The sequence below is a fragment of the Mesoplodon densirostris genome, chromosome 11, assembly GCF_025265405.1.
Source record: "Mesoplodon densirostris isolate mMesDen1 chromosome 11, mMesDen1 primary haplotype, whole genome shotgun sequence".
NCBI lineage: Eukaryota > Metazoa > Chordata > Mammalia > Artiodactyla > Ziphiidae > Mesoplodon > Mesoplodon densirostris.
Window position 1 is genome coordinate 8,270,386 of NC_082671.1, and position 23,976 is coordinate 8,294,361.

Sequence of the window (23,976 nt, forward strand, 5' to 3'; positions counted from 1 at the left end):
GGGGTGGGCCTGGTGGCGGCTGCCGGGCTCACCCGGAAGTGTCCCCGGGGACACGGGCGGTGGGGGAGGGGAGCCAGGGCTTCGCAGCTCCACCGGGCGACTGGGCGAGGACTGACGGCCTGGCCGGGCGGTGGGGTGGGGGCCCCCGTCTTACCCAGTAGTGTTTGGGTGCTGGTTGAGAGTCTCTTAATACTGCCGGGTAATGATGGAGGCCCCTGCCCCGTGCCAGCGACGCCCACCGCCCCGGGCCCCCAGCACCCAGGCTGGCCGTGACGCCCACTCCCGAGCCTCCCCCAGCCCTGGAGGCCCCTTCCTCTTGAGCAGAAGGTGCTGAGAAAGAGGTGGCCCTCGGTTGGCTGTTGGCTGGTTGCCCACGGAAGGGACACAATGGCCCCAGCCCCTCCCCCAACCCAGTGTGATTTGTCATCTGGAGGATCCAAAACCCACAGCTTGACCCTGAGCTGGGGATTGGCTCGCAGACTTTCAATAGACCTCAGCTGGCCTGCGGCCAGGGTCCTTGGAGCGACCGGCCAGCTTCAGCCCGGACGCCTGTGGCCGGCTCTGGGTCCATCTTCCAGCACAGTGTTGGATGGTCTAATGGTGAAGCTCCTAACACTGTCTGGTAAAGATGGCCCCCGGCCGGTGCCCTCGGCAATGACCTTCAGGGAGCCCTGAAGACCACGGAGGCCTCCAGACCAGCAACCTCTGACCTTTACCCCTGGGGAGGGGGGGGGTAAGTCTCTAGGAAAGGGAAACAATGGGTGGAGACAAAATGGCTGCCTCGGAGACACAGCGGGACTTGGAAACACGCTGGTTCTCTGGGCACCTCCATCCTCTTCCTGCCTCGGGAATGCGAAGGAAATAAAATGTGGATGGGACTCGGGCGGACTCGTTCTGCTCTTTCACCTCTCACCTCGGGCTTCCAGTTCCTCAGGGCTGGGGCGGCCACATCTGCTTGGTCTCCCCGTCCCTTTCATGACAGTCAACCTGCAGAGCAGGGGACAGTTAACCTACTTTCTTCAAAAACCGAAGCAGCTGAAGGTGAACCCAGGCCCTCTGCCCTCTAACCCCGCCACTAAGAATTCCAGGATTCCCGCCTACACTTTCGCCCCAGCACGGCTGGGGTGGCACGTGGGCACAGCCAGCGGCCTCGCCGGGAAGGGAGGAGGCGCCTGTCCTGTTGGGGGCCCAGGGCTGTGGGAGTGAAGAGCCCACCTCCAGAGTTCGAGCCCTGATTGAGACTGAAGTGTGGGCAGCCTGCAGCAGGCGACACGGTCCGCCAGCCGTCTGAACACGTAAAGCCCCTGATGAGCACAAGTGGTCTCCCCACAGCTGCATGGAGCCCTGTTACCAAGGAAGCAGCTCCTGTTGGGGTCATCAGATTTTTGGTCTAGCTCAGCAAAGCCACAGCTGCTCCAGCCTTTAAAAAAGGAGATGTTGGTAAGCAAAGGGGTGATGCGGTTTAGGAGGGTGGGGTGGGGAGTGCAGCTGGCCTCGGACTCCAGGACTCGCAGTTCCCACCCTGGGTCCTGTTCTGGCTCTGGCTCTGCTGGCTTCCAGGGTGAGAGCAGCAGGCCTCGGCTCTCCCTGCCTGCCCTGGCCGGTGTCCTCGCGCCCCCTGCTGGAAGAGACGAAGAAGGACCCAGGAGTGCGCGGTGTGAGCGTGCGCATGCGTGCCTCCCCAGCCCAGTTCAGACACCAGAGGCTTTGACTTCAGCTTAAGTAATAAACATTTATTGAGAATCTCTGGGGTGGTCGTTGTTGCTTCTGACCACGAGGGAGGAACCAACCCTGCAGGAAATCACACACTGTCCCAACGCCCCTGGCCGACACAGGGAGGAAAGTCACTCCCCTGAAAATGGTCAGTCTTTGTTCATCTGAGAAGGGCTGGGAGGACAGATGCAGAGGGACCATCACTTGACAGTGGGGGCGGGGTAGGGCCCCAAGCTGGCTCCTCAAAAATCGGGGAAGAAAAAGATCCACTTCCTCCCTGGGGGTGGAGTTCTTGTTCAGCGGTTCATTTCTTACTCTTGATGAGGCTGTCACTGTGGAAATGAGACAGACGGTGACATTATTAGGGGACGTACCTGTGACAGGCAGGGCACCTCGGGCCACTCCCTCCTCAACTGCCCTCCTCCCTGAATGTGTGGGTAGGGAGGTGAGAAAGGTGATGTGGTGGGGAAAAGGCAGGACCCCACAGAAACAAGGATGCGCCATCAACTTACCTTCCCCTGTGGACACCAGGTCACCAGATGAACAGGGAACATAGAACGACAAGAGAGAGGTACATGTGATTTGACAGTTTCATGCCCCACCCAACTTCAAACCCTCCTTTGCTCCCAAGAGAAAAAGACAAGCATGTTGGAAGCCGGGAATCTCAGGCTCTGGAAAGAAGACTTGCTCCCTGGCCACCGCCATTTCTCACCCCTGCTTTCCTAGCATCCTTCCGTGCCCCAGAGCGGCTCCCGAGGAAGACCAGCCAATATCATCTTTCACCACTTTTCACTTAAAACTTTACAATTAAAGTGCTTTTTACATGAATAATCCCATCGGATCGCATAAAATCAATCCTGTGAGATTCAAGTTAGGAATTGTCAACCCCCCACTTTTCTAACTGGTTCAGAGACGTGGTGTTTTCAAGGGTCACACGAGTAAGCTGGTAACAGGCTCCAGAGCCCAAGTGGCCAGACTCCGGCCCTTGTTCTGTGTCAACACCCCACCTGAAGGCCATGTCTCTCACCGGGTGAAACTTTCATCCTGTAGGTTCAGCACGAGGTTGTCAGCAGTGAGATAGATACGATTCTGTGATGTGGCGATCTACAGGGCAGAAAGTAAGATGGATGTTGGTACCAAGCAAAAAAGACCTTGATTCCTACCCTTGCAATTCAGTAACCGCTGGTGCAACACGTGTGGGTTACGAACAGGGATGTGGCGACGTGAGGGCCGCGGTTTCTGCGCTTACACAAGGATCCAGAGCAGCGAGCAACTGTGGTGTGTTAGGTCCACAAGAGTCATGAACAAAAGGTCAGGGGCGCCCAGGGGACATCATTTTTGATGGGAGGAGGAGTGTCAGAGAAGCCAGTTTGAATAGAACTCCGAACAAGCAAGATCCTAATTCCCTCATTTCAACGTGTAGAAACATTTTCCCCCGCGCAAGGCGGCCTTGAGCTCACACTCACCGTCTTGGAGATGTTCTGGGCTGCCCGGATCTTGCGCAGCTTGATGTAGCCTGGGTTCTTGCCCAGAGCTTCTCCCAGGTGAGCAGGGTGGGGTTAAGGGTTCACAAAAGGGCAGGTCTCAGCTGGGGCAGCACCCCGTGACTCCACTCACTCCGCCGTCCTCTGGGCTGTCAGATCCAAGGTTGCGCTCAGGTGGCTCGTGCCCCGCCCTACTTTCCCCCCACCTGTAGGCCTCCCCGCAGGCAGCTGCCGGGAACTGGAGGCAACGGCACAGATGCAGGCAAGGCCATCAGTGCCATTGATCTGCCGTACAGTGAGGAGCCAGGCCTCAGGGCCCCACTGAGACTTCAGACCCCACCCGGCACCCCAACCCCCAGGGGTCGGAGAGCACGGTTCGCATTCGCCTTAGTCTCATCAGCCAGCCCACAGGGCCGGATGGAACGCAGAGTGTTCCAGGGGCTGGGCTGAGAGCTCTGCGGCAGAAGGATATCATCTTGGCGGCCTCAGCCTCACCCTCGGCCTGCACGATCTTCTGCCGCTGTTCCTGCTTCGCTTTTTCCACCAAGAACTGGGCCCGCTGGGCCTCCTGCTGGGCTGTGGCGGGAGAGAACCGGGGTCACAGGTGTAAGGTGTCAGGAACCCCATCCCTCCCCCTGCTTCCTCAGAAGCCCTTGCCTGACTCCTCTTCTGACTCACCCACTTGTTTAGCTTCTACAGCAGCCGTGTATTCTCGGCTAAAGCTCAGCTCAGTGATGGCTACATCATCCAGTATGAGGCTGAAGTCCTTGGCCCTCTCTGTCAGCTCCCGTCGGATCAACAAGGACACCTGGGGGCCAGGGGGAGGAGAGAGGGGCGTTGAGGGGACTGGAGAACTGAAAGGAAGGCGTGCTGCTGTGATCATCAGAATCCCAGATCTCCGGAGAACCGCAGAAAGCGCGCTATCCCTTTCTTAGTTCCTCAGTAGGCCAGCTGAGCTGGGAAGGGCTTGGATCACGCTGACCCCTCCATGCCGGACCGACCCCACACGCACGCCTGGACCACTTTTCTCCCACGCCGCCCGACACTAACTGCTATCGAGCTCCAATCTTGGCTCTCCTTGTTTCCCACGGTGGCCATCTGCACAGCTTTTGGGGGGCAACGGACCTCGGGTCACTACCCTTTCCTAACACCCAGGGTGCTGGGCCTAGGAGGGAAATGCTGATGCTACGCAGATGGTGATGGGAGCCAGAGTCAGACCTGGGCCCGCTGGGTGATCAGCTGGGAGGCGTTGAACTTGGCCACCACGCTCTTGAGCACCTCGTTGACGATGGACGGCAACACGCGCTCCTCGTAATCCAGCCCCAGGCGCTGGTACATGCTGGGAAGCTCCGCGGCGTTGGGTCTGGACAGCACCCGCAGGGAGATGTTCACCATCTGCAGGTCTAAGCGTGAGGTCAGCAGTAGCTGGGCAAGGCCACGGGGGCCTCACCTGGCTTCCGATCAAACCCTCCCTCCCCAAGCATTTTCTCCTCTGGCTTCTCTCTTTACCCAGGGCAATGCCCTGTGGTCTGGAACTGCCCCGCGGGGAGGAGAGTGACTCGGCACAGACCAGATGCGTCCTTGTCCACTGTCAAGTCTTCTCTACCCACAACCCTCCTCCAGTAAAGCTGACCTTTCTTTTCGCTACTCTACTTTAGGCTCTGTTACACTGTACCATAATCCTGAACTAGGCTGTAAGGACTTGAGAACAAAGATGGTGTTTTGTGAATCCTTGATTTCCTAGAGCCTAGGGTTTCGGGAATATTAAGCAACCTGCACTAAAAATCGTGCAAAACAGTACGTTACAGGTGAGCTACTTGCCTCATTGTGTACCTGTGTGTGTGTGTATGTGTGTAAGGGTTGGTCTGGGGAAGCTCAAAGGCACTGCTTCTGTGAACAGTCTAGGAGGGAACAGGTGCACCAGTGAAGAGTGCGGCCAAGTTTCCCCAGGACAGAGCGTACCAGTAGATTAATGAGTCAAAGAATTAAAAGAAAGGTTTTAAAACAAGGCTTTGATCTAGGCAGCGACTAAGACAAAGGACAAACAATGCTCTCACCGAGTTTACATTGGGGGTGGGAGGAACAGTTGAAAAATACACAAACGCACAGCGTGTCCAGAACGTACTGCTTGAACTCCAGAAGCAGGTACCTTTATTTTAGCTTGTTTGCAAAGGTGGAAACCAAGGCCCAAGAGATCTGACACTCCCATCTTGCCTAGTCTCTGGCCAGGCTCCCTTGTTTACGGCCAGTGACACCCCAGTGCCCAGACCTACCTTTGGAGCCTGTGGGGGAGGAAATTTTTCGGGGTCTGGCGCGAATGTCATAGATGATGGGGTACTGGAACCAGGGGATCCTGGAGGGGAGGGAACAGGGACAGGGATTAGGAGACTACCGCTTCCCTAGTTTTGTCCGCTTTTCCTTCACCACGTGTTTCTTGGCCTGCTCCTCCTCTTAATGACCACGGTCAAAAAGAAATTCTCTTCGCCCTCCGGAGAACAACAATATGTGCTCCTGAAGATGTGGCCAGCACGCACTGTTCTGGGAGATGGGGTGAGGAGGGTAAAGAGCGGCGCGGAATCCCGCCGCTCCTCCCACAGCCATAGGTGGGTCGGCGTTCAAGGCTGAAGGGTCAGGGTCAGGGTCAGTCCGCTCTGCCCGCCATTACCTGAAGTGAAGGCCCTCGGCCAGAATGGTGTCCTGCTGCACGCCTCCGATCCGATTAAAGAAAATGGCTCTGTGCCCTCCTTCCACTGCAGGGAGAGGGGTAGGGGTCAGCCCAGGCCGGGCTCAGAGTACGTGCCAGCCTCTGGTGGGGCGGGGTGAGGGGCTGGGTGAGCGCGGGGACCTGGCGGGGCTGGGCAGGGGTCCGGGAAGGGTCGGGCGGAGTCCGGAGGGCAGGCTGAGGTTGCTCACCCGTGAACACCGACTCGCGGACGCCGTACGCCACGGCGCCGGCCCCCAGCAGCAGCTTCAGCGCCGTGCCCATGCCCCGGGGCCCGGAGGGCAGCCGTCCCGCCAAGTCCTTCAAGTTCTGGGCCATGTTCGGTCCTGAGGCCGGCGGCACCAGTGGTCCGAAGGGGGTGCCGGCCCGCCTCTACAGCTCTCCAGTTTACGGATCGCACCCTCCAACACGAGGGTCCGGACCCCGGGTGCTCGCGGGAGAAAGGGCACCGGAAGTGCGCTCCCTTCTAAACTCTCCCCCCAGCCTACGGCGGACCCGAGCTTGCGGCACAGGAAGCACGCCTCTGGAAGTTCCCTCCCCTTTCTGGAGCCCTGCCCTCCCAGAGCGGCTTCGGGAGCGCCTGCAGCCAGCCGTCGCCATTTCCGAGCGCCCACTTTCAAAATGGCAGACGGAAGGAAGCTTGCATTTGGGGCGAGAGCGAGGCCCTAGTTTAAGGACGTTACACAATTTCCGGTCCGGTTGCAAGATGGCAGCGCCCGGTGGTGGATTCCAGCCTCGTGAGCGGCGCGCCGCGGAGCAGGAAGAGGACTGGGATGCTGTGACGCCCAAGCGGCCCCGACTCGGGGGGGGAAGCAAGATCGGAGGCCGTAGGCTCATTGTGGTGCTGGAAGGGGCCAGTCTGGAGACAGTCAAGGTAGTTTCGGACTAGGGGGTGAAGAGCTAGTAGATGGATAGGATGGGACCAGGTTGGGTGAGGGTGATGGGCTCAAAGTGGATGCAGAAAGCGGAGACAGGTGAAACATGCTTTGGAGAAAGAGTGGCCTAGTCGACTGTCTCTTCCTTTAACATGGGTCGGCAGTGCTCGTTTTCTTTGCCCTTGAATCCCATTGCAGCCGTCACATGCTTGCTTCCGATTGATTTACTAGGATTCTGTGGTAACCCTAACCCCATCACCAACCCCAGAGTCGTCTAAGGGGAAGGGGTTTCGTCCATCGCGTCGTCCCGCTTCATCCCAAGACAAGCTTACTAGGTAGAGGGGAAAGGTAGTTACTGCAGCTCAGTCTTCCCACCCTTTTATTTGTAAGGACTTAATGTTTTAATACGTTGAAAGGTGTCTGTCGCTCTCCTTTATATTACTGTACACTTCAAAACACTGCCTGGACCAGATTATCATTAAAACTTTCACATCTTTATTTTTACTTAGCATTTGGCTCTTCTCCCGAACAAATCTGGCACTTCCTTGTCTTAAAGATTTGTGCAGTGTTCTCATTCTTTCTGATATTGTTTCTCATACTGTTTAGAACTAAACTTGTTCAGTGAGTAGGGCCAGAAGAAATAGCACTGGTTTAGAAGCCAGACCCGGATTTTAATCTTGGTTCTTACACTTATTTCAAGCGTGTGATTTTGAGAAAACAAGTTTGTCCTTAGTTTGTAAAGTGGGGGTTAATACTTTGCAGGGGGATTGTAATGAAAGTGCTTTAAAAGTAGTACATTGCCATCGTAATCAGAGTGCAATTCATGTCCATCTTTTCTTCCTCAACCACTATGGCACTTTATTAAGCTTGCAGTTTAGAAAACTTTTTTCTTTTTTTAAATGACCAGCTAATCAGGTTTTCTTTCATTTTCTTCTATAATTGATATTTCTAACCTAATTATAGGTTCATATATTCATCTCTCACTTCACTGCCGCTGTATTCCCAGGCTGTTAATTCTGAGTGTCACTTAAGCACTTCATTTCTTCCTATCTGTGGGGATGATAGTAGTACCTGTTTTACTGGGTTGTTGGAAGGATTAAAGGAGTTAATGTGTGGAAAGGGTTTAGAATAATTTCTGTCACTTGGAAATAGTTGTTATTATTATTCTCGATTCAGGTTACTTATTAGGAAGTTGAAAAGGTTGTGAGCAAATTAAAGTTCCTAGAGCATGCTCTGGAATAAATTAGGCCAGTTGTCATTAATGGTACTCCAAGGGTGATGGACTCCATAGCTGGTTGAAATCTTCCACACTGTTAGCTTTTGTCTTCCTTGTGCTGATACCTCTTGCTTCTGCAAGCCTCACCTGGGCCTGCACTACTCTCCATTTATTCGTTTTCAATTTTAAAAAATTGTTTATTTTTTATTAGAGTGTAATTGCTTTACGATGTTGTGTTAGTTTCTGCTGTACAATGAAGTGAATCAGCTATATGTATACGTATATCCCACCCTTTAAAAAATTAATTAATTAATTTGGTTGTGCTGGGTCTTAGTTGGGGCAGGCAGGCTCCTTAGTTGTGGCTCCAGGGCTCCTTAGTTGTGGCTCGCTGGCTCCTTAGTTGTGGCATGCGAACTCTTAGTTGTGGCACGCATGTGGGATCTAGTTCCCTGACCAGGGATCGAACCCGGGCCCCCTGTGTTGGGAGCACAGGGTCTTATCCACTGCACCACCAGGGAAGTCCCTCCATTTATTCTTTGTACTCCAGCCTCACTGGCCTTCTTTAAGCTCTTTGAAAGCACTACGTTCTCTTATACCTTAAGGTCATTGCAGATAATGTTGTTTAACTGCAAGCACCCTTTACTCAACTCTTTGCTTTATTAATTCCTATTTAATGTTTATTCATTTAACAATTATTGAGTCTATTAGGCTACTCGTTCTTCAGTTATTAGGTTAAATGTTACTTTCCCATAGAAATGACTCCCTTCCTGGTATAAATCAGGTCCTCATAATCCTTTAGTGAACCGTTTAGTTTTCCTTCGTAATGTTTATCACAATTCGAATTAAATACTCACGTGCTTGTTTAGTTTGTCTCTTCCACTAGAAGGCTATAATGAGGACAGAGAATAAGGTTTTAAAAGTTCTTGTATCTCCGGTGCCTATTACAGAATACACGTGGTATTCATTCTCTGATCATTCTAGTTAGTGGTTTTCAAGCTTATTAATAACCACAGCCCACAATTAAAAAATTACATCGTGAGCCAGTACGCGCACTCGGCTATATGAAGCCGGAAGTTCCATAAGCCTTTACTTACCATGACTACATTTGAAATACTCTGATGTTGTCTATTCTGTTCCATTAAGAGAACGAAACCCTGGTTGTAACTTACGAATGGGTCAAAACTAGATTCTTCTATTCAAGGGGTTCTTTTTCTTCTATAACTAAGAGTGTCCCATGGACTTAGTTCTTGGTCCTTTGTTTTACTCTCTGTGACATTCTTGTTATTTCAGTTACTCAGTTAATTTCAAAATCTATATGCCTCTTCCCCCGAACTTTTTGGAGTCATATCTCAAGATGTTGCCAGCCATACAAATGTTGTGTTGATACATAAAAACTTGGCCTTTTCAAAACCTGTGTTTGTACTTACTGGTATGTTTTTAAACTTTTTATTTACCACCCTATAATGCTCCTCAGGGCTCTGATTTGCAATTGTTTCTTCTGGCGGTTGCTCACATGCCTTAAAACTGGAACCACCCCTCTTTGTTTTACTTATGAGAACGTTCCTTGATTAAACTACCTCTTGCCTCATTAGAATTTTCACATTTCTTCCTGCTCAGATTTGCAGCTCTTTGTGCATGTTTGTTATAAGCAAACTGAGGGTAGTGACCGTGTATGTTTTGCCCACTGTATACATAATGCTTTTGTGATAAACAAGCATTCAGTCTTGCTCATTAACCTCACTTCTGCCTGGTTCCAGAATCCCTCACTGGCTTTGCCTAATACCCATAGGTTTTAAAATTAAATCCAGTTTAGGGACTTCCCTGGTGGCACAGTGGTTAAGAATCCGCCTGCCAATGCAGGGGACACGGGTTCCAGCCCTGGTCCGGGAAGATCCCATGTGCCACGGAGCAACTAAGCCCATGCACCACAACTACTGAGCCTGCGCTCCAGAGCCTGCGAGCCACAACTACTGAAGCCCACGCGCCTAGAGCCCGTGCTCCGCAACAAGAGAAGCCACCGCAATGAGAAGCCGGCACACCGCAATGAAGAGCAGCCCCCGCTCGCCACAAGTAGAGAACACCTGTGCACAGCAACGAAGACACAACGCAGCCAAAAATAAACAAATAAATAAAAAAAATTCAATCCCGTTTAGATCGTGTGGAATCACAGGCTGCACTCTTCCTCCCTTTTCCAAGACCAGTTATGGGATGGGGGTGAGGGGGGGAGGACGTGGCCACACGGTAATCCCCTGGAGGGTTTTCAGGGCCGCATACTGTGTGTCTGATTTAGTAGATCTGGAGTGGACCTGAGGATGTGACTGTCTACCAAGTTTCCAGATGTTGCTGGTTTGGGGACCACCTTTGAGAACCACTGTTCCAGGTAAAAGCAGCTTATGTTGCTCTTGATCTTGTTCCCTGTTCTTCAGGCGGGGAAGACGTATGAGCTGCTCAACTGTGACAAGCACAAGTCCATGTTGTTGAAGAACGGACGGGACCCTGGGGAAGTGAGACCAGACATAGCTCACCAGGTAACTCCAGGGACAGAGCTCAGGCCCCCGTGCCTCTGTACGGAAGGTAAGGCGGCTGCGTGCGACTTCTCTTCAGTCTGAACCGTGCCTTGGTCTCTGCCTCCCTCAGAGTTTACTGATGCTGATGGACAGTCCCCTGAACCGGGCTGGCTTGCTGCAGGTTTATATCCACACGCAGAAGAATGTGCTGATTGAAGTGAACCCCCAGACTCGAATTCCCAGAACCTTTGACCGCTTTTGTGGCCTCATGGGTGAGAGAGAAGCCTTAGAACTTAAACTTGGTAGTGATGAAGGAAGAGGCAAAGGGATAAATTAAGTGTGGCATTTTTAAGTGGGGGAGGGGCACACGTGGCTGATTCCAGAACAGGGGGTCTGCGCTTTCTTCCCACGCACAGTGGGTACAGCCTGCGTGGGTTCCTGGCTGAGGAGCAGGGAGGGGGCCTGTCACCACACAACCAGTGATGTGCCGGACAGCTGCTCGTTCGTGACATTTCAGTCGTGTCGACACGCGGGGCGCGTGGAGCTCAGCCCACCTAAGGTTTTCCTGGTTAAATGACTGGGCGTAGAGGCAGGCGCTCTGGCCACAGCTCTGAACTGTCTTTTCTGCCCTAGTTCAGCTTTTACACAAACTCAGCGTTCGAGCAGCTGATGGCCCCCAGAAGCTCTTGAAGGTGAGGTGTTGACAGCTACTGGTTGGAGGCAACGCTCTGGGAATGTGTCTGGGGCTGACTTTTCTGTTTTTCTTTAGGTGATTAAGAATCCAGTGTCACATCACTTCCCAGTTGGCTGTATGAAAATCGGCACTTCTTTTTCCGCCCCGGTCATCGGCGATGTGCGTGAGCTGGTGCCCAGCGGCGACCCCGTTGTCTTCGTGGTGGGGGCCTTTGCCCACGGCAGGGTAAGGCCTGGGCTCAGCTCTTAGATTCTTCCCGGAGGTGAGGCTCAGGACAGAATCCCGGGAGCACTTAGCGTTTTGACGATCCTTGTCCTTAGAAGCTGGGGACAGATGAAGCTTCCATTTCCTGCCCCCAGGGCGCATCCTTTGAGGAACGCTGGCATGCGTGTCCTGGTCAGAGCCAGGGCCGTCTCTGTCCTTTGCCCACACTGGTATTAAACAGCACTGGGAAATGGTAGCTTTCCCTGCCCTAGACAAGGGCTGAACCTGTGACGGAATGACAGAGCCGGCTGACAGACTGCTCTCTCCCCAGGTGGATGTGGAGTACACGGAGAAGATGGTGTCCATCAGCAACTACCCCCTCTCTGCTGCCCTCACCTGTGCAAAGCTCACCACAGCCTTTGAAGAAGCGTGGGGGGTCATTTGACAGAAGCGCCCTGCCCTGACACAGAGACTGTGGACATTGCCTCCCCGCCCCGGTGCTCCGCTGACGGCTGCAAGACCCCCTTCCCGCACCGAGACCGGGGTTTGCGCGGGTCCAGGCTATACACCTGCTATTTGTTTATCTTATAAACATTGTTCTTGCAAACCCGGTTGTCCTTTGGGGATTCCTAAGCTCAGCAGCCTCTGATGGTGTGACCTGGTGTAACCCCTCAGACCTCAGGAAGACACATGAGGTTACAGTGTTTGCAGTGCGGCCCTGGGCTTCGCAGGTGGGCTTTGTGCCCTGAAGGAGGGAGCCCTGATTATCTCAGCCATGGCAGGTGTGGAGGGCTGTGTCTGAAAGAAGGCAGCCAGGAGCGCTAGCAGTGAAAAACAACACGCTGAGGTGACTTTATCTGGTACAATCCTAGGTAGAAAAGTGGAGCAGGTGGGGCCGTGCCCCTCCCCTCCCCCCATGGGGGGGGCGGAGGTAGCGGCACATATACAATCATAGTAACTTGGCAGAAGAAAACCACGACAGATTCCTGGCTGAAGGGGGAGAGATAAGGCAACGCGCATGGGGGAGCCCAGGGCGGGACCGTAGGTCCTCTGCTCCTCCCACGAGAGTCTCCCCTTTGGCCCCAGATGGAGACGTGGCCGGCAGCAGAGGCACAGCTGCGGGAGCCCCGTCTTCCCGCACCCCGGCTTCTGGTTCTCTGTGCTCTGGGACGAAGGAGTGCTGTGGAAAGGGAGGCGAGTCGTTTCTGCACCAGTCCTGCTCTGGGCCACCTGCAAGGGGAGAAGGCGGGCGGGCAGGTCGGTCTCGCCCTCCTCGTCCCGGGTCTGCAGCCCTTCCAGCTCCCTCCGGGCGCGCCTCAGGGTCGTCAGTGCCCCATGCTGTGCTTCCTGGAAGCCGGGCCCCGTGAGGTTCCCCCGCATCTCCAGTACTACCCCCCGCCCCGGTCTGTTGCTCTCTTCTGTAACCCGGTAGTTGCAGCTCAGCTGGAGGGATCTTACCAGGGAAACAGATTATTCCATTTTCTTTAACTTCTCTTTCCTCGGCACCATTGCTTTGCGAACATAAGGCAATGTGAATAGTAGACTCAAGAAGAAGACGTGGCCAAGGAAATAGACGGATTTATACACCTGTGGAGAGATACAGGCCACCGCGGTCGCCAGAGGGCCTGGATTCAGCCCCACTGCCTGAGCTTTCGGTGGCTCCCTGCCCTCCTGGCAGGCAGGCCCCCGTGTACCTTCAGCCATTTGTCCCACGTGAAGAGGCAGAAGGCAGTCATCGAGTAACCCATGAAGAGCCAGTGGATGGTCTGCTGCACCAGATAGCAGAGCGGCTGCAGGACCCTGACGGAGGCCAGGCTGCTCAGGGCTGGGCTGTCTTGAATCAGGCTGGCAGCCTGTGGAGGAACGGGAGAGGGCTCAGCGTCTTACCCCTCCTCAGGCCCCTTTCATCCACCACCCTTAAGGCTCACCTGTCTTTCCACAATAACAATGAGGAATTCCATCTGAAAGCAGACCAGGTACCCTGAGTGGAGGCCGTGCCAGAGGGACAGGAATAGCAATGAGAGGCCCTGGGATAGTTGTTTATTTCCAAGGAACTTGAGTCGTTTGAAGAAGTAACTAGAGAGAAGGGTGAGAAGGGATGAGACTCAGATCCATCCTGCCTCTAGGTTCTTGGAGCCCTTAGGGGTGCAGGGGTGGCGGCTGCTCCCACCCGGCCCCCTTAGGGAGGGGAGGCAGTGCCCTCCGATCACTTTATTTATGGCTGCAGTGGGCCTTCGTTGCTGCGCACGAGCTTTCTCTAGTTGCGGCGAGCGGGGGCTACTCTGTTGCGGTGCGCGGGCTTCTCATTGCGGTGGCTTCTCTTGTTGCGGAGCACGGGCTCTAGGTGCGCGGGCTTCAGAGTTGTGGCTCGCGGGCTCTAGAGTGCAGGCTCAGTAGTTGTGGCGCACGGGCTTAGTTGCTCCACGGCATGTGGGATCTTCCCGGACCAGGGCTGGAACCCGTGTCCCCTGCATTGGCAGGCGGATTCTTAACCACTGCGCCACCAGGGAAGCCCCTCCGATCACTTTAGAATGAAAGGCAGTGAAGCTGACGAGTCATGGTTTAGACAGAAAATAGACGTAAGGCTCAGCTGGGGCCCTGCCTGCTACAATGGGTAATGACGGAGGGCCTGCCAGGCGCCTGGTGCTGAGGCTGCAGCGGTGAGTGGGGCAGGTCCTGCACCCACGCTGCTGACAGTGCCCCCACCCGTGGGACCGAGGAAGTATTTGTGAACATAAGGCCAGCAGCAGAAGTGGGGTGAAAACCCAGCACTTAAGGCCATGTATGCCTTGTTTCTGTCTTTCAAAAATGACAGGGATGGGACGTCCCTGTGGTACAGTGGTTAAGGATCCGCCTACCAATGCAGGGGACGCGGGTTCCAGCCCTGGTCTGGGAAGATCCCACATGCCGTGGAGCAACTAAGCCCGTGAGCCACAACTACTGAGCCCACGTGTCACAGCTACCAAAGCCTGCATGCCTAGAGCCCGTGCTCTGCAACAGGAGAAGCCACCGCAGTGAGAAGCCTGCGCACTGCAATGAAGAGTAGCCCCTGCTCGCCGCAACTGGAGAAAGCCCGTGCGCAGCAATAAAGACCCAACGCAGCCAAATATATATAAAAAAAAAAAAGACAGGGACGGTTTGGGGGGGTTGGGTTGGGGACAAACGTGGGTGTGGCTGGGGGGTGTGAGAGTGACTGACGGGGGCCCCTCGAAGTGGGGAAAGCTGGAGGAAGTGACGTGCGACCTCCCCGGCTGGGTGCTTACCGGGCCACCCAGGCGTTGGTGTTGATGTTGAAAGAGGCGATGGTGCCCGTGAAGCGGGGGTCTGTCTCAAAGAGCCACACCTTCATGTTGGCACAGGTGTCCCACTTGGCCCTCCCGAGCTCGTCAAGGCCGTGGAAGCCCAGCCCCGTCAGGATGCACACGCCTTCCTGAGGGAGCCACGGCGTAAGCGACCCAGCCGCTCTGCGCCGCACCCAGCCTGTAGCTCGACTCGCTGCGGCCCCGGGCCCTCTCTCCTTACCGTGACCAGCCAACAGGCGACGTATTTGTACAGCACAACCTTGCCCCAGACCAGCATGTACATGCAGCGGAACCAGAAGCTGCGGTTCTTGACAGGAGAGAAGGCATGAGCATTAGGGACCCCGCCAGGCCAGGAAGGGCCCCCCGTGCTCCCCCTCCTCACACGTGTGGCTGACTACTACTATGTCCCCCCGACGGTCTGCCTGACTACTTTGCAACAGGCCAAGGGGACCCAGCAGGGAGCCCCCTCGGAGAGGCCCTCAAACAGTGCTGTCCTCAACTCCTCTCCTAAAGAGCCGGGCACCTGGGACACTAGTGCTGGGGGACTTTTACATCCACGTTCGACGTCAGCTGAAGGAGACCAACCTCCCCAGAGCTGGGACGGAGCCCGAGCCAGCGCTCCCCCTCCCTGGGTCCTGCACTCCTAGAGCCCTGGTCTGCCTGGGCCGGAGGGGGCTCGAGCCGCCTGGCTGTAAGAGGGCGAGCTCGAGCCGCTGGGGGAAGGTCAGGGGTGCTGAAGTGCACCTGGCACAGCCCTGTGCCCGCGAAGGTCGTTCAGTGCTGGCTGATGAACGGGTCCCGGCCCGGCTGGCACTGACACCAACTCTCAGATCTAGAGCAAAACCAACACGCGTTTGTAGGTGGTGTTACCCACTTCTCGGCTATCTACGGGCTCCTGGCCTGGCCACTGTCTATCTCTGGCGCAGTCGCACTGCTGCTGTTCAGGAAGCACTCACTTCGTAGTCGTCAGTGAGGAGATAGTCTTCTGTGATGTGCTGGCTGAGCAGGGTGTAGCCCACTAGGTAGACAAGGCCCAGACTCAGGCGCCTGAGAGCAGGTACGGTGCTGGAAAGGAACAAGCTGGGTCACCACGGGCGGAGGCCCCTCCCTTCGCCCTCCGACCTTCACGAGGGAGCAGCTTCCCAGAGTGAGCGCAGCCTTAGGGCCGGACATGAGGATGGAGTGTGCAGACCCTGCGAGTTCTGGGGTGGGGGCGGGCCGGGGGATCTGGGGGGCTCGCCCTCAGGGGTCCCATGGACCTCGAGGGCTCCCCCGTGTGCTCGGGCCACATCGGGACTGAAAGCCCGACGCAGAGACGGGGAAGGACTGGTTTTTGATCTGTTCCTCCTCTCCTGGCTGATCGATGCTCAAACGCAGGCTGGACACGTTCTCCGCAAAGGGATTTTCCTGGTAACTTATCAATCTTCTACTGTAAGATATATTTTTATATATATAGATTTTGATATATTTAACAGTATTTTTTAAACTGGGAAAGTGAGTGTTAAAGGCAGGGACATGACTGGTTCAGGCAGAATCCTATGGCATAAAAGTGAATTTTTAATGTTCGTACTACAGGGTCGGGAGGGATGGCGGGAAGTGACCCGAGCAGAAAAGGGCCCCCTTCCTGCAGTGAGCAAGCACGGGGCGCCCATCACAGGCCGTGAGCCAGGGCCAGGCCAGAGAAGGCAGCTGGCCGGCCTTCAGGAAGTTACTTCAGAAGTGGCTTTGGGTCGGGTGAGACGCCTACGCAGATGTCCTGACTGAAGGGGGCCGTTACCTGTTAGGTATCTTGCCTGGTACGTCAGTCAGCTGTCCCTGCACCAGCTTCATGTAGTGGTTCATTGAGAACTGGGGCCCCACCAAGAAGGCCCCATAGAAGTAGGAGAAGCCAGCAACCTCCAGCAGGGAAGGGACACCTCGTATGGCGTATTTCTGTTGCTCAGAGGACAGGGATTTCTATGCCGGGAAGAGAACGAATGGTTCAGGACCCCAAGAGCCAGTCTGAGGGCTCCCCACCCTTGTCCCCACTGATCCAGGTTCTTCCAATAGAGCCTCTCTGAGGGGATGACAGCGCGAGGAGAGTCGGGGCTTCAGGGGGTAAGGGGCATGCGCAGGCGTAGCTCGGCCTAGGCTGGCCGCTGCTGCTCGTCCCACTGCCTTGCTGGCCCTGATCTCCGGACCCTGAGCTAGAGCTGGACCCGGGCAATTAGACGTGTCGGTCCTTGATCAGTGCGTCCGGGCATGAGGGCGGGCGGGCGTGAGGGCGTGGGGATAACAGCAGCCGTCCTCCTTCCCTCTGGTTAAACTCCTCCCCGTCTCTGCGGAGGGAGGGGGACTTACTTGATCTTTCCCTCCGTCATAGTAGTCGATGGCGAGACCTGAGCAGAGAGAGAAGGTGTGGGTGGAGAGGAGGGAGGGGACACGGGACGTGGCCAGGAGCGCACGGGGCAGGGCCTGGGGTGAGCCTAGGGTCTGATGAGAGGAGCCTGGGTGTCAACGGGGAAGGCAGGGCCCCACCACTCACCGATGAGCTTCAAGGTCAGGACACAATGTGGCATTGTCCACTTGATATCGTAGTTGCCAGTGGCTGTGTAATAGTATCCGGCAAGAAGGTAGGCCTAGGAGAGGGGCAAATATTTATTCTACCATTGCTATGATTTATTTTCTCCCTGCTCTGAAATCCAATGTATTCTTTTCACTTTTCCTTTCTCCTGGTCTAGAAACTGAACCTGTAAAGGGGAAGAGACGTCCTCAATGCTTTTACACTCTGTGGCTCATTCTACGTGGATTTTCTGCCTTGCCTTTAAGTGACTCCCCTCAGGGACGGCTGGGCTAATCTGGTCAGACTCAAAGAACCCCAATGGCACAGTCCTATGCACAAAGGACTGCCGGCACCCCGTCCTTGAGGCGGGTGAAGCATCGTCACTGCAGCCTGCAGATGAAACACCTGGGGCTTCTGCAAAGTGACCCAGAGCCACACTGCCAAGTGTCGTGGGGAGAAAGGATTAGAAACTGGATCTCCCAGTCCACGGCTTCCTGTACACCACAGTCCCCATCCTCCCCGCCCGCAACTGCTGTCAGCTGTGACCTGAGCTGCCCAGGGAAAGACGTTTACCATCTGGAAGCAAAAGGTAGTGAGGACGGCAGTGATGGTGCGGCCCATCAGCCGGAGGATGAGGAACTGAAGCATGACACATAGCAGGGAGTGGTAGAGCTGGATTCCTGGATGCGGAGGAGAGAGCAAAGTTTTGCCTGTTTTTTCTGCATTCCCACCCTTCCTGAGTCTTCTAAACACAAAGAGAATATATACATATAAAAAAAACTTTGGTACTAGGATTTTTCTTCTTTTTTAATAGCCTCATGTTTTGGGGGAAGGGAAGGAAATTAACTGTATAAATATAAAGGACTGCCAGGGAGTTGCTGTATTTCTGAACTTTGGGCCTACGGGATGCTCCTGAGGGGACTGCTTGGGTCTGTCGGCCAGTTCCAGCCACAGCAGAGACAAACTGGTGCTTCTCTGTTGATGGTGTCTGGTAAGGGCAACCATTCTCAACATGCTTTTACCGGGGAGAGGAATGTATGTGAAGGGAGAAGTTAAGCTTGTGTCCCTGCCCATACAAACCCTCTGCTACCAGAGCATCACAACTTCCCTCTCCATCAAATTCTCTCCAGGAAATTTTGTTCAGGTCTGTTCCTTCCGAGGTTCCCTGTGATCACAGTGCTCAGTTCACTCACCAAAGTTATAATAAGCAATTGAGAGGCCTGTAAAGGTGTGGAAGAGATGGATGAGGTAGCTGTCCTTGTAGAAAAGGTAATGCCGATAAAACGAAGCCAAGGGGTAACCTGGAGGGGGAGGAAGAGCAGGAGAGGGTTAGTCATGCCTGGAGTTCTCCCAGGTTTGTTTTGCAAGTTGATCTGGCATGAAACTCAGCCCAGAGAGGAAAAAACACGCATTATATGGATGTCTACAAAGACAATAACAGCATCCCCAATTATCAAAAGAAGTCTCTTTGTAAATACAAATTTAAAACGGAAGATATTTTATATTGAGGCAATACAAACTGGGTCTGAAGACTAGGTTTCATTTTTGGCTTATTAAATATTGCTAGGAATTTTCTCTTGCATTTTCCTTAAATGATACAAGGGATTCAGGGTGCCCAGAAACACCATTTTACACCTTTATGATCTATAATAATTTCATCACTAGCAGAGTATTATCAGTCGGATTATTTTTTCTTTCCTTCTTTTTTTTTTTTTTTGGCCGCCCGGCATGTGGGATCTTAGTCCACTGACCAGGGATCAAACCCACGCCCCCTGCACTGGAAGCGTGGAGTCCTAACCACTGGACCCCTGGGGAAGTCCCTCAGTCAGATTGTTAAGAGGATAAATATAAATTATTCCCGGCTACAAACTGAGGTTGCTGACGGCATATACAGTTGCGTAGTAGTTACAGGATACATGTAGATACTCCTTACATAATGGGCATCGACCAAGTTATAAATCCATCTAGGTATACTGGGAAATGTCTTCTCAAGCTGTGATTTAGAGTATGGTCCCGGGGCTTGACTGAACTACAGGGGATCTCCTGATGGGCCATGAACTGATGATGCACGGCCAAGGGTTGCTTACTGAATTAAAAAGGGCCAACAACATTTGTTATTCCTAAACTAAAATTAGCATGTTCGCTGGTTTTACTACCGACCCACATTCAGTGTTCCATCAAGAAGTCTGGCTGATGTGCTTGGCAACCTTCCTACTGCAGTAGCGCATGTGCGAAGAGTTGGGACCCCTACTGTTTTTTGGAAGGACAGTTTACCCAGTCTATCATTGCATAATTAGTGTTCTGAGTTGGTCATGGTTTACAGCTGCTGCAATTCTTACTTTTTTTTTCTTTTTTTGGCCACGTGGCTTGCGGGAATCTTAGTTCCATGACCAGGGATCGAAACTGTGCCCTCGGCAGTGAAAGCCTGGAGTCCTAACCACTGGACCCCCTGGGAATTTCCCTTACTTTTCAATCATAAGTTGCAGTTAGTTTATCATTGGCGATATAGTTGTGAGTTTGGTTAACTCTGCAAGGCTTAGATGAGTGTCATACATAAAGTGCTCATTTAAGTGAATAAGTAAGTGGATAATCATGTTATATATTAGCTCATGTCCTTTTAGTCTTTTTTTCCCATAACTTTTTTTTTTTAACTTATGATCACAACCTGTGTACTCATGTATCCTAGTTTTTTTCACACAACAGTGTATCAACCATTTATCTTCTTGGTGCCAGGATTTGCTGGTGTTCTTTTTTTAAAAACTTTATTTATTTATTTATTTATTTATGGCTGCATTGGGTCTTCATTGCTGTGCGCGGGCTTTCTCTAGTTGTGGCGAGTGGGGGCTACTCTTCGTTGCGGTGTGCAGGCTTCTCATTGCGGTGGCTTCTCTTGTTGCAGAGCACGGGCTCTAGGTGCGTGGGCTTCGGTAGTTGTGGCACGCGGGCTTCAGTAGTTGTGGCTCGCGGGCTCTAGAGCACAGGCTCAGTAGTTGTGGCACACCAGCATAGTTGCTCCGCGGCATGTGGGATCTTCCTGGACCAGGGCTCGAACCCATGTCCCCTGCATTGGCAGGCAGATACTTAACTACTACACCACTAGGGGAGCCCTGCTGGTGTTCCTTGAAAGCTGTTCTCACAATGGGCTACGCTCTTTACCAAATTTATAGCTTCATGCAAATAGCTGATTTTGTAGATATTCTGTGGATCACTGACCCATTTGCTCACTCATTCATCTGACAGATGTTTATTACGTGCCTATTATATGCCAGGTATTCTGTTTATGTAGCACAGAATGAGGGACAAGGTGGCATGGAATGGTTTATTTTCTAGCAATCTGAGATGAAGTGATATAGGGCTGCTAGCCAAAGAGAGGGAGGAAACTGTGACCCTTTCAGTCAGATGAACGAGTAAAGAAATAGGACAAGTCTCACACATACCACGTGGGCAGACGTCTGGCAGGATTAGCAGCCAGTATTGCTAAGAACCAGAGCCAGGTGATAGAGAGTATACAGAATAACAGCCAAGTGTCTTAAATCTTTTGCTTTTTATGTATAATGTTTTAGGAATAGGGGTATAAAGGACCAGAAAGAACAAACAGGGTAGATCTTAATCACCTAGAGTACTCATAAATAAGCTCTGGACAGCTAAGAGTTTACCACTGAAAGGGTTAAAAGCCTTTAACCAAGTGAAATCACTAAAACCCTTTATCATTTGGGATGCTGGAAATGAAAACACACAACACACAACACTCTGCCTCCTTACATTGAATATAACTGGACATTTTCTTGGTAATCTGGGTCATAACTACTCTAGAGGCACGCGGGCTTTATGAGCTCTTGGGATGTAGAGAACCCTGACAGGGCCCGCACTGTCCTGCATTCTGAGTCCTTGTATCCATTTTTCACACTTTTCCGCCCCTTTCCTTGCTATTCAGGGATCTACAGTCACTTCTTGAGCTTTCAGTGAGTGCCAAGAAGAGCCCCTTTCCCTCCTTCCAATTTACTGCAGGCCTTAGAAGCCTTAACTTTGTTTTAAAGGTGTAAAACAAACAAACAAACAAACAAAGATCTAAGACAAGAGCAAGGGCCTTGGTGTCTTGCTTGCAGACTTAGTGCCAGGCCTGGTAACAGCTGTTCTGGCCACTCAAGGCCCTTTTGCTCTCTCCTGTTTTCAGGTGTATTTTGTGGGGAGTGGAGGTGGGTGAGTTCCACACGGGTGAAGTCTAGTTGCGCACCAGGAAACGCACGATAAAGAGATGGAGCAACTGGCAGAAAAAGAAGAAGAATGCAGCAAGCTGGGTTACCAAGAACGTTAAGATCATAACAGAGAACAGCAGAGCCTGGAGCGAAGCTGCAAAGGGGAGGAAGGAGCTGTGCTGGGTGAGTTGCTGTGACAACCCGCAGCTGGTTTCCAGAGTGCCAGCACCGAACCCTGCTCCCGGCTGACGCTCTGCTCGGCAAGCTTCGGAGCCCGGAGGCCCAGTCACCCCTTCAGGGGTGTGCTGTCTGGGGGGAGAGTGTCGGCCTAAGAGCTTCTTCTGAGTCTCAGTGCTTCTTCGTGGGAGCCAGTGCTTGATACAGTGGCTACAGTCACCTGAATAATCTCTAAAAAAACAAGAGCAGCTCCTTACCCGCCCACCCACGCAGCGTCTGATCCAGTAGGTCTGAGTGGTTCTGATGTGCAGCCAGGGCTAAGAAGCTCTGCCTTCCTAAACCCTTGGGCAGGGCAGCAGTATTACTGGTCCTGAAGATAAACTCCTGAGCTCCATGACTGGGGGTTTTTCTTTTAATGGCACCAAACAGGCCATTGGCTTTACAAACCTGGTCTGGAGTTTTTTTTTTTTTTTTTTTTACATTACGCGGGCCTCTCACTGTTGTGGCCTCTCCCATTGCGCAGCACAGGCTCCGGACGCACGGGCTCAGCGGCCATGGCTCACGGGCCCAGCTGCTCCGCGGCATGTGGGATCTTCCCGGACCGGGGCACGAACCCGTGTCCCCTGCATCGGCAGGCGGACTCTCAACCACTGCACCACCAGGGAAGCCCTGGTCTGGAGGTTTTTAAGAGCTTGTTTAGCTGCCACACTGTAACTGTTCCTTCTATTTGATTGTTTGTTTACAGGAGGGCCCTGCAGAAACTTATTAGCCGGTGAAGGATGAAGACCCAACCTGCACCCTAAACCCAGGGATCCCTGACTAGAATGGGAACATTCCAAGAACAGAATCAAGGGCACTCACAACGCTGAGACCCTAAAGCAGATTGCTGGGATGCACTGAACTTGGTCCCTTCAGGGGTTCCGGTAGTCACAACATGGAGCCTGTTTATGCAGCTGATTTCCCCAGCCTGTCTGCGTGTTTACTGAAGCCCAAGTGCCATCTGAGTCAGAAACTCGGATCTATCGACTGACATTGCTAGTGGAACTGCTCCTTCTCTGTACTGTGATAGCTGTGAAATTGCTCGTTAACCCTAAAGGTTCTGAAGTTCCATTTGAAGAAACATTAATGGGCTGTTTTCACTGAAGTCTGATGAATTTCTTTGCCTCTTATCCCGCATCGCTATTTCTGGGCTCTGTAGGAATACGATACGACCCCGATTGATCAGGCAGCGGTTCGTGGGACCCTGATGAAAAGAAAGCAGAGCATGTTTTGGCAGGTGTGAGGGAGAAGACGGAGGTAGACAGAAGTGCTGCGTGTTGGCTTAGCCAGGTATTGATACTGGTTCACACCACGCCAAGACCGGCAGAACACCCTTAGCGCACGGTAACGGCTGTCAGACCTTCCGGTCTCAGCACCACTTTTTTAAAACCATTTTTTAAAAATTGAAATACAGTTAATTTACAATGTGTTGATAGTTTCAGGTATACAGCAAAGTGATTCACTTTTATGTATACACACACACACGTGTATACATATGTATATAGATTCTTTTTCAGATTCTTTTCCATGACAGGTGATTACAAGATATTAAATATAGTTCCCTGTGCTCTACAGTACATCCTTGTTTATCAGCATCACTTTATATTCTTTTTTTGAAATTTTTTATTTTATTTATTTATTTTTGGCTGCGTTGGCTCTTCGTTGCTGCATGCGGGCTTTCTCTAGTTGAGGTGAGCGGGGGCTACTTTTCATTGCAGCGCACAGGCTTCTCATTGCGGTGGCTTCTCATGTTGTGGAGCTCGGGCTCTAGGCACACGGGCTTCAGTAGTTGTGGCTCGCGGGCTCTAGGGCACAGGCTCAGTAGTTGTGGCTTGCGGGCTCTAGAGCGCAGGCTCAGGAGCTGTGGTGCACAGGCCTAGTTGCTCCGCGGCATGTGGGATCTTCCTGGACCAGGACTCAAACCTGTGTCCCCTGCATTGGCAGGCAGACTCCTATCCACTGCGCCACCAGGGAAGCCCTAGATTCTTAAAAATTATTGAGGACCTCAAACCACTTTTGTTAGTGTGGATACTATCTATCAACATCTACTGTATAAGGAGATTCTTAAGTGCACCTGCCCTTTTTTGACTGGTGGTGACAAATGCAGGGAGTGCTGGTTCAGCTTGGTGCCCTTGCCTTCATTCGTACTAAGGGAACAACAGAGCTTTACCCATCGCTGCTTTTGCACCATCAGTGCAAATGTCAACACTGTGACAAATAACATCTTAATTTTATTCTGAAAATGAGTTTAAGGTTCTCAGGAACCCCTAGGAGTTCATGGACTACATACACTTTGAGAACTGCT

General features: G+C 52.8%; 3 protein-coding genes and 1 non-coding gene across 4 annotated transcripts in view; 1 reads left to right on the top strand and 3 right to left on the bottom strand.

Annotated features, from left to right (window-relative positions):
* Window positions 1-2,716: 2,716 nt before the first annotated feature.
* On the bottom strand, window positions 2,717-6,390 carry PHB2 (prohibitin 2). Its single transcript, XM_060111694.1, has 8 exons — window positions 6,111-6,390; window positions 5,863-5,947; window positions 5,471-5,550; window positions 4,416-4,600; window positions 3,876-4,005; window positions 3,670-3,773; window positions 3,180-3,257; window positions 2,717-2,817 (listed from the first exon to the last, which is right to left on the bottom strand). Exons 1-8 carry the CDS (start codon window positions 6,235-6,237, stop codon window positions 2,737-2,739), a joined length of 870 nt encoding a protein of 289 aa, XP_059967677.1. The 5' UTR covers window positions 6,238-6,390; the 3' UTR covers window positions 2,717-2,736.
* LOC132499662 (small nucleolar RNA U89) lies at window positions 3,348-3,601 on the bottom strand. The gene has a single exon (XR_009533896.1). It is a non-coding gene; the product is annotated as a small nucleolar RNA U89 (small nucleolar RNA).
* A 123-nt stretch (window positions 6,391-6,513) lies between the features above and the next one.
* Window positions 6,514-12,022, top strand: EMG1 (EMG1 N1-specific pseudouridine methyltransferase). The gene is made up of 6 exons (XM_060111695.1): window positions 6,514-6,793; window positions 10,437-10,538; window positions 10,648-10,789; window positions 11,151-11,209; window positions 11,287-11,436; window positions 11,747-12,022. The coding sequence occupies exons 1-6, from the start codon at window positions 6,626-6,628 to the stop codon at window positions 11,858-11,860; spliced, it is 735 nt and encodes a 244-aa protein (XP_059967678.1). The 5' UTR covers window positions 6,514-6,625; the 3' UTR covers window positions 11,861-12,022.
* A 218-nt stretch (window positions 12,023-12,240) lies between these two features.
* Window positions 12,241-23,976, bottom strand: part of LPCAT3 (lysophosphatidylcholine acyltransferase 3) — a 38,590-nt gene continuing 26,854 nt past the window's right edge. The window contains exons 2-13 of the mRNA XM_060111693.1: window positions 18,453-18,560; window positions 17,833-17,939; window positions 17,242-17,335; window positions 17,058-17,095; window positions 16,495-16,673; window positions 15,674-15,782; window positions 14,938-15,024; window positions 14,679-14,845; window positions 13,344-13,491; window positions 13,110-13,268; window positions 12,874-13,002; window positions 12,241-12,645 (exon numbers count right to left, since the gene is read on the bottom strand). Coding sequence (XP_059967676.1) covers window positions 12,886-13,002; window positions 13,110-13,268; window positions 13,344-13,491; window positions 14,679-14,845; window positions 14,938-15,024; window positions 15,674-15,782; window positions 16,495-16,673; window positions 17,058-17,095; window positions 17,242-17,335; window positions 17,833-17,939; window positions 18,453-18,560 — 1,313 coding nt within the window. The 3' untranslated portion in view covers window positions 12,241-12,645; window positions 12,874-12,885. The remainder of the gene's footprint in view (window positions 12,646-12,873; window positions 13,003-13,109; window positions 13,269-13,343; window positions 13,492-14,678; window positions 14,846-14,937; window positions 15,025-15,673; window positions 15,783-16,494; window positions 16,674-17,057; window positions 17,096-17,241; window positions 17,336-17,832; window positions 17,940-18,452; window positions 18,561-23,976) is intronic.